Source organism: Struthio camelus, chromosome 3 (assembly GCF_040807025.1).
Source record: "Struthio camelus isolate bStrCam1 chromosome 3, bStrCam1.hap1, whole genome shotgun sequence".
NCBI lineage: Eukaryota > Metazoa > Chordata > Aves > Struthioniformes > Struthionidae > Struthio > Struthio camelus.
The window spans coordinates 1258779-1267867 of NC_090944.1; the positions used below are offsets into that span (position 1 = coordinate 1258779).

At 67.3% G+C, this 9089-nt stretch overlaps 1 protein-coding gene across 4 annotated transcripts in view; it reads right to left on the reverse strand.

Moving 5' to 3' along the window:
• DNMT3A (DNA methyltransferase 3 alpha) overlaps positions 1–9089 on the reverse strand; it is an 83986-nt gene that overhangs the window by 71501 nt on the left and 3396 nt on the right. For 2 of the 4 annotated variants that reach the window (XM_068936609.1, XM_068936607.1), the window contains exon 1: positions 2757–2893. The exons of the other annotated variants lie outside the window; for them this stretch is intronic. In XM_068936609.1, coding sequence (XP_068792710.1) covers positions 2757–2825 — 69 coding nt within the window. In that variant the 5' untranslated portion in view covers positions 2826–2893. Of the gene's footprint in view, positions 1–2756; positions 2894–9089 lie in introns of those variants that run through there. 4 annotated transcript variants of the gene reach the window in all.

Genomic DNA, 9089 nt, shown 5'->3' on the forward strand with positions numbered 1-9089 from the left:
ACGCGGGGAAACGCAGGGCGACGCAGCTTCCTCCCAGCTCTCGCCGTGCACGTCCCGTCGTCCCCAAGCCCCCGGGCACGCGCCTGCCTCTGTGCAGCCCGCCAGCTCCTGCTGCCGCCCCGGGACCCGCTTCCTGCCCCGAGCACGCGCGGCCCCCTCCTTCCCCGGCAGCCCGGCGGGGCCAGGCCTGCTGCAAGGCTCGTCCCGGCCCCACGTGCGTTTGGGCGTCTCGGGTCTTCACGCCGGCGCACGTGGACATGCCTCCACCCGGTGCACACGGACGTGTCTCTGCCCCACGCACACGGACATGCCACCGCCTGGTGCACACAGACACACCTCCACCCGGTGCACGCGGATACGTCACCTCCTGGTGCACACGGACACGCCTCGGCCCCATGCACACGGACATGCCTGTGCCCCGTGCACATGGACATGCCACCGCCTGGTGCACACAGATACTCCTCCACCTAGTGCACGGATACATCACCGCCTGGTGCACATGGACACACCTTGACCCGTGCACACGGACACGCGTCCGCCTGGTGCACACAGACACGCCTTGACCTGTGCACATGGACACGTGTCCACCCGGTGCACACAGACACGCGTCCACCCGGTGTGCACGGACACACCTTGGCCCGTGCACACAGACACACATCCACCCAGTGCACACGGATACGCATCTACCCGGTGTGCACGGACACACCTTGGCCCGTGCACACGGACACGCGTCTGCCCGGTGCACATGCACACGCGTCCACCCAGTGCACATGGACACACTTTGACCCATGCACACAGACACGCGTCCACCCAGTGTGCATGGACACACCTTGGCCCATGCACACAGACACGCATCCGCCCGGTGCACACAGACACGCGTCCACCCGGTGTGCACGGACACACCTTGGCCCGTGCACACGGACACGCATCCACCCAGTGCACATGCACACGCGTCCACCCAGTGCACATGGACACACTTTGACCCATGCACACAGACACGCGTCCACCCAGTGTGCATGGACACACCTTGGCCCGTGCACACAGACACGCGTCGACCCAGTGTGCATGGACATGCCTCGACCTGTGCACACGCACACGCGTCCACCCGGTGCACACAGACACACATCCACCCGGTGTGCACGGACACACCTTGGCCCGTGCACACAGACACGCGTCCACCCGGTGTGCACGGACACACCTTGACCCATGCACACGGACACGCGTATGCCCGGTGCACACAGACACGCGTCGACCCAGTGTGCATGGACATGCCTCGACCTGTGCACACGCACACGCGTCCACCCGGTGCACACAGACACGCGTCCACCCGGTGTGCATGGACACACCTTGGCCCATGCACACAGACACGCATCCGCCCGGTGCACACAGACACGCGTCCACCCGGTGTGCACGGACACACCTTGGCCCGTGCACACGGACACGCGTCCACCCAGTGCACATGCACACGCGTCCACCCAGTGCACATGGACACACTTTGACCCATGCACACAGACACGCGTCCACCCAGTGTGCATGGACACACCTTGGCCCGTGCACACAGACACGCGTCGACCCAGTGTGCATGGACATGCCTCGACCTGTGCACACGCACACGCGTCCACCCGGTGCACACAGACACACATCCACCCGGTGTGCACGGACACACCTTGGCCCGTGCACACAGACACGCGTCCACCCGGTGTGCACGGACACACCTTGACCCATGCACACGGACACGCGTATGCCCGGTGCACACAGACACGCGTCGACCCAGTGTGCATGGACATGCCTCGACCTGTGCACACGCACACGCGTCCACCCGGTGCACACAGACACGCGTCCACCCGGTGTGCATGGACACACCTTGGCCCGTGCACACGGACACGCGTCCACCCAGTGCACATGGACACGCGTCCACCCAGTGCACATGGACACACTTTGACCCATGCACACAGACACGCGTCCACCCAGTGCACACAGACACACGTCCACCCAGTGTGCATGGACACACCTTGGCCCGTGCACACGGACACGCGTCCGCCTGGTGCACACAGACAGGCGTCCACCCGGTGTGCACGGACACACCTTGACCTGTGCACACGGACACGCGTCCACCCGGTGTGCATGGACATGCCTCGACCTGTGCACACGCACACGCGTCCACCCAGTGCACATGGACACGCGTCTGCCCGGTGCACACGGACACGCGTCCACCCGGTGTGCATGGACATGCCTCGACCTGTGCACACGGACACGCGTCCACCCGGTGTGCACGGACACACCTTGGCCCGTGCACACGGACACGCGTCCACCCGGTGTGCATGGACACACCTTGGCCCGTGCACACAGACATGTGTCCACCCGGTGTGCATGGACACGCGTCCACCCGGCGCGCACGGACACAGCTGCACGCACGCATGCACGCACGCTGGGCCGGCAGCACCGCGAGAGCGCGCGCAGGCCACCCGGGGAACGGGGCCCGGCCGCCGCGGAGGTGACAGCAGGTCTCTGCCTCTGCGTCCCCTCCCCGCTCCCCCTCGTCCAGAAATAGCTCAATCCGCTCTAATCCCGGCCGGCGGCTCAGGGCTCCCCTGGCGCTCCCCCCCCGCCGCTGCCTGGGCTCCCGGCGAGCGCCCGGCGTGGCACACCCGCAGCAGAGCTGAGGCCGGCTTGCTGAGACCTTGCCAACTCGTCTCACCCCCCCCCCCAAAAAAAAAAAACAACCGAGCCCCCCCCCCCCCAAACCACCCCTTTACCTTGTGCGTATCGAGCGCTTCCCGGTCCGGAGCGGGGCTGCTGGTGTCCACGTTCCCGCTGGACGGCATGGCAGGGCAGCGGCGGGATTTAGTTAAAAAGAAAACAAAATAAGGGGGGACGGGGAGGGGGAAAAAGGAGGGGGGAGGAAAAAAAAAGGAGGGGGGAGGAAAAAAAAGAAAAGGAGGGGGAAAAAAGGAGGGGAAAAAAAAAAGGAGGGGGGAGGAAAAAAAAGGAGGGGGGAAAAAAGGAGGGAAAAAAAGAGGGGGGGAAAAAAAGGAGGGGGGAAAAAAAAGGAGGGGGAAAAAAAGGAGGGGGAAAAAAAGGAGGGGGGAAAAAAAGGAGGGGGGAAAAAAAGGAGGGGGGAAAAAAAGGAGGGGAAAAAAAAGGAGGGGAAAAAAAAGGAGGGGGAAAAAAAAGGAGGGGGGAAAAAAAGGAGGGGGGAAAAAAAAAAAAGGAGGAGGGGGAAAAAAGGAAAAAAGAAAAGAAAAGAAAAAGCCACCCCTCCCGGCGGAGGTGCCGGCTTTCCGCCCGGGAGAGGGAGCGGGGAGCGGGGGCAGCAGCCCCGGTCCGTCCGCGCCGCCGCCGCCGCCGCCGCCGCCGCCGCCCGGCTCCTTCCTGCCACCTGCGAGGGGGAAGCGCAGCAGCCGGCTGAGCGGGCGCCCCGCGGCCGCCCCGACGGCGCCCGTTGCCATGGAAAACGCTGGCCGCGGCCGGCCCTGGCCCCCCGCCAGCCGCTTCCAGAGCTTTCCATCGAAACCCCTCCGGGACCCCCCCCGAAACACCCCCGGGACACCCCCTCCGAAACACCCCTGGGACACCCCCCCGAAACACCCCCGGGAGACCCCCCCCGAAACACCCCCGGGACCCCCCCCCGAAACACCCCTGGGAGACCCCCCGAAACACCCCCGGGACCCCCCCCAATACCCCCGAAACCCCCCCAGGAGTCCCCACCCCAAAACACCCCCGGGACACCCCCCCCGAAACACCCCCGGGAGACCCCTCTGAAACACCCCGGGACACCCCCCCCGAAACACCCCCGGGACACCCCCCCGAAACACCCCCGGGACCCCCCCCAATACCCCCCGAAACCCCCCCAGGAGTCCCCACCCCAAAACACCCCCGGGACACCCCCCCCAAAACACCCCCGGGAGACCCCTCTGAAACACCCCGGGACCCCCCCCCGAAACACCCCCGGGACCCCCCCCATACCCCCCGAAACCCCCCCAGGAGTCCCCACCCCAAAACACCCCCGGGACACCCCCCCCAAAACCCCCAGGAGACCCCTCTGAAACACCCCGGGACCCCCCCCCGAAACACCCCCGGGACACCCCCCCCGAAACACCCCTGGGATCCCCCCTCCGAAACACCCCTGGGACACCCCCCCGAAACACCCCTGGGAGACCCCCCGAAACACCCCTGGGACCCCCCCTGAAACACCCCTGGGACACCCCCTCCGAAACACCCCCGGGACCCCCCCCCGAAACACCCCCGGGACCCCCCCCTCCGAAACACCCCCCTCTGAACCCCCCCCGGGACCCCCCCCAATACCCCCAAAACCCCCCCGGGAGTCCCCTCCCTCCAAAACACCCCCGGGACACCCCCCCCAAAACACCCCCGGGAGACCCCTCCGAAACACCCCGGGACCCCCCCAATACCCCCCGAAACCCCCCCGGGAGCCCCTCCCTCCAAAACACCCCCGGGACACCCCCCCCAAAACACCCCCGGGAGACCCCTCCAAACCCCCCCTCCGAGACCCCCCCTCTGAAACCCCCTCGGGAGTCCCCACCCCAAAACACCCCCGGGACCCCCCTCTCCAACACCCCCGGGACCCCCCCCAACACCCCCCAAAACCCCCCCGGGAGCCCCCCCTCCGAAACACCCCCGGGAGCCCCCCCGAAACAGCCTTGGGACCCCCCACACTGAAACACCCTCGGGACCCCCCCCTCCAACACCGCCGGGACCCCCCCTCCAACACCGCTGGGACCCCCACCCCAAAACCCCCGGGACCCCCCCCAACACCGCCGGGACCCGGGACCATCCCCCTCCAAAACACCCCCGGGACCCCCTCCGAAACCCCCCTGGGAGTCCCCACCCGGAAACACCCCCGGGAGCCCCCCCCCGAAACTCCCCCGGGCCCCCCTTGAAACCCCCCCGGGACCCCCCACCCCAAAACACCCCCGGGACCCCCCCCGAAACACCCCTGGGACCCTCCCCTCGAAACACCCCCGGGCCCCCCCCGAAACACCCCCGGGACCCCCCTCCAACACCCCCGGGACCCCCTTCTGAAACACCCCTGGGACCCTCCCCTCGAAACCCCCCCGGGACCCCCACCCCAGGACCCCCCCCCAAAACGCCGTCGGTAGCCGCGCCGGGAGGGCGACCGCAGCGGGCGGCCCCAAACCGCCGCCGTTTCTCCCCAAAGCGCCCAGGGTGGTGGGAGGGGGGGGCGCCCCGACATAACCGGCCATGTCGGGTTTAAAAAGGGACCCCCCCCCCCTTATCCTACCCCGGCGACCCCCTTGTCCCCCCCCCCCGCCTTGACGGGGCGTCCCGGCTGCCTTCGCCCGCTGGCGCTTTGAGTCAGCGCCGCCGCCGCTCCGGCCCCCTCCCCAAGCGCCCCGCGAGGGGGTCGGCGCTGACTCAGCGGGGGGGGGGTTTGGGGGGGGCCGTGAGTCACAGCCGCCCCCGCCGCCCCGGCCCCGGCTTGCAACACGCGCGCGCTCACGACTGACAGTACAAACAACAACCACCGCCACAACAGAAACGACGGACAATCCCCAACGCAACCGTCGGCCAAAGCCGGGCAGGATGCTGCACTGCACGGCCGCTGCACTGCACGGCCGCTGCGCCACGCAACTGCTGCACTGCACGGCCGCTGCATCGTGCGGCTGCTGCACTGCGCGACTGCTACGCCATGCAACTGCTGCACTGCGCGGCCTCTGCATCACACGGCCGCTGCACTGCACGGCCGCTGCGCCACACAACTGCTGCACTGCACGGCCACTGCATCGTGCAGCTGCTGCACTGCGCGACTGCTGCACCATGCAACTGCTGCACTGCACGGCCTCTGCATCGCACGGCCGCTGCACTGCACGGCCGCTGCGCCACGCACCTGCTGCGCTGCACGGCCGCTGCATCGTGCAGCTGCTGCACTGCACGACTGCTGCACCGCGCAACTGCTGCACTGCACGCTGCTGCATCGCACGGCTGCTTCACTGCATGGCCACTGCACTGTGCAACTGCTGCACTGCGTGACTGCTGCACCATGCAACTGCTGCACTGCACAGCCTCTGCATCGTGCGGCTGCTGCACTGCACGACTGCTGCACTGTGCGGCCTCTGCATCGTGCAGCTGCTGCACTGCACAGCTGCTGCACCACGCAGCTGCTGCACTGCACAGTCTCTGCATCGCACGACCGCTGCACCGCACGACCGCTGCGCCATGCAACTGCTGCACTGCACGGTCTCTGCATTGCACAGCCGCTGCACTGCACGACCGCTGCACCACGCAACCGCTGCACTGCACGGTCTCTGCATCGCACGACTGCTGCACCGCATGGCCGCTGCACCATGCAACTGCTGCACTGCGTGGCTGCTGCATCGCACGGCCACTGCACTGCACGTCCGCTGCACTGTGCAACTGCTGCACTGCACGGCCGCTGTGCCACGCAACTGCTGCACCGCACGGCCTCTGCACTACATGACCGCTGCACCGTGCAACTGCTGCACTGTCACTGCACGGCCTCTGCAGCGCATGGCCGCTGCACTGCACGGCCGTTGCACCGTGCAATTGCTGCACTGCACGGCCTCTGCAGTGCACGGCCTCTGCAGTGCACGGCCGCTGCAGTGCACGGCCGCTGCACCATGCAACTGCTGCACTGCACGGTCTCTGCACTGCACGACCGCTGCAGTGCACGACCGCTGCACCACACAACTGCTGCACTGCACGTCCTCTGCAGCGCATGGCCGCTGCAGCGCATGGCCGCTGCACCGTGCAACTGCTGCGCTGCACGGCCTCTGCATCGCACGGCCTCTGCATCGCACGGCCTCTGCATCGCACGGCTGCTGCACCGCACGGCTGCTGCACCGCACGACCGTTGCACCACGCGCCTGCTGCACTGCACGGCCTCTGCATCATGCTCCACTGCACCACATGATCTCTGCACCACGCGGCCGCTGCACTGCGCGACCGCTGCACTGCGTGACCGCTGCCCCGCGTGACCGCTGCCCCATGACACTGCTGCACTGCGTGGCCGCTGCACCGCGTGACCGCTGCACTGCACGGCCGCTGCACCCCGCTGCACCATGCTCCACTGCACCGTGTGACCACTGCACCATGCAACCGCTGCACTGCACAGCCTCTGCATCACAGGGCTGCTGCACTGCTTGACTGCTGCACTGCGCTCCACTGCACCATGTGACCTCTGAACTGCGCGACCACTGCACCATGCAACCGCTGCACTGCACGACTGCAGCACCACACGACCGCTGCACCATGCAACTGCTGCACTGCACGGCCGCTGCACCGCACAGCCACTGCACTGCACGACCGCTGCACCATGATCCACTGCACTGCACGACCGCTGCACCGTGCAACTACTGCACTGCACAGCCTCTGCATCGTGTGACCACTGCACTGTGCTCCACTGCACCACGTGGCCTCTGCACTGCACGAGTGCTGCACCACGCAACTGCTGCACTGCATGAACTCTGCACTGTGCTCCACTGCACTGCACGACCACTGCACCGTGCAACTGTTACACTGCACGGCCTCTGCATTGCATGGCTGCTGCACTGCACGACTGCTGCACTGTGCTCCACTGCGCCACGTGGCCTCTGCACTGCACGACTGCTGCACCACACCGCTGCACTGCACGACTGCTGCACCGTGCTCCACTGCACTGTGCGACTGCTGCACCATACGACTGCTGCACTGCATGGCCTCTGCACTGCACGACCGCTGAACTGTGCTCCGCTGCACTGCGCGACCTCTGCACTGCGTGACCGCTGCACCACACGACTGCTGCACTGCACAATCTCTGCATCACACGGCCACTGCATTGCACAACCGCTGCACCGTGCTCCACTGCACCATGTGACCTATGCACTGCATGACCGCTGCACCATGCGACTGCTGCACTGCATGACCTCTGCACCGCGCGACCACTGCACTGCATGACCGCTGCACCGTGCTCCACTGCACTGCACGACCGCTGCACCGCGCAACTGCTACACTGCACGGCCTCTGCATCGCACGGCCGCTGCACTGCACGACCACTGCATTGTACGACCTCTGCACTGTGCTACCGCTGCACCATGTGACTGCTGCACTGCACGGCCTCTGCATCGCGTAGCCGCTGCACTGCGTGACCGCTGCACCACACAACTGCTGCACTGCACGGCCTCTGCATCACACGGCCGCTGCACTGCACGACCACTGCACGACCTCTGCATTGCATGACCTCTGCACTGCATGGCTGCTGCACTGTATGGCCGCTGTGCCATGTCCCACTGCACTGCACCACCTCTTCACCGCATGGCCGCTGCACCGTGTGACCACTGCACCGCACGACTGCTGCACTGCACAACCGCTGCACCACGCAACTGTTGCACTGCGTGAATGCTGCACTGCACGAGCACTGCGCCGCATGACCTCTGCACTGTATGGCCGCTGTGCCGTGCCCCACTGCACTGCATGACCTCTGCACCGCACGGCCGCTGCACCGTGTGACCACTGCACCGTGCAACTGCTGCACCGCGTGACCTCTGCACCGCACAACCGCTGCACCGCCCGACCCGGGACCCCGGTTGGCGGGCGGGAGGGCGCAAACGCGGCGGAGCGGCGAGAGGCGGAGCGGCGCGGGCCGCGCGGCGAGGGGCTCATCGGGAAGACGGCGGCGAGAGCGTTTATTCGACGCCGCTGGAGCGAGGGCTCGGGGTGCGAGCTGTCAGTCGGGAGCGGCGGTTCACCGCGGGATACGAGGACCGCCCGGCAGCGGCCCCGGGGAACGCGTGCCGACGGGGCCGGGAAGCGCACGGCGCTGAGCCGCCTCCGCTTTCGCGCCAATCGCAGCCCGGCGGGATCGCTTTAAAACGCTTAGAAACGCAGAGATTTATTGAGGCAGCCGCCCAAGCGCCGCTGGGGCTCGGATGCCGGCCGGTCGCCGGCCCCTGGAGCAGCGCTACGTCCTTCACTGCCTCGAGATGTTGGCGGGCGTTTCGTTTGAAAGCAAAGAGGCGCCGGCGCGGAAGTTCCCAGCTGAGTCAGCGCGAAGCGGGAGGCTGCTGCACCGCCGGGGAGAGCTCTCGAGAGCGGTGTGTACGCGGCGCAGA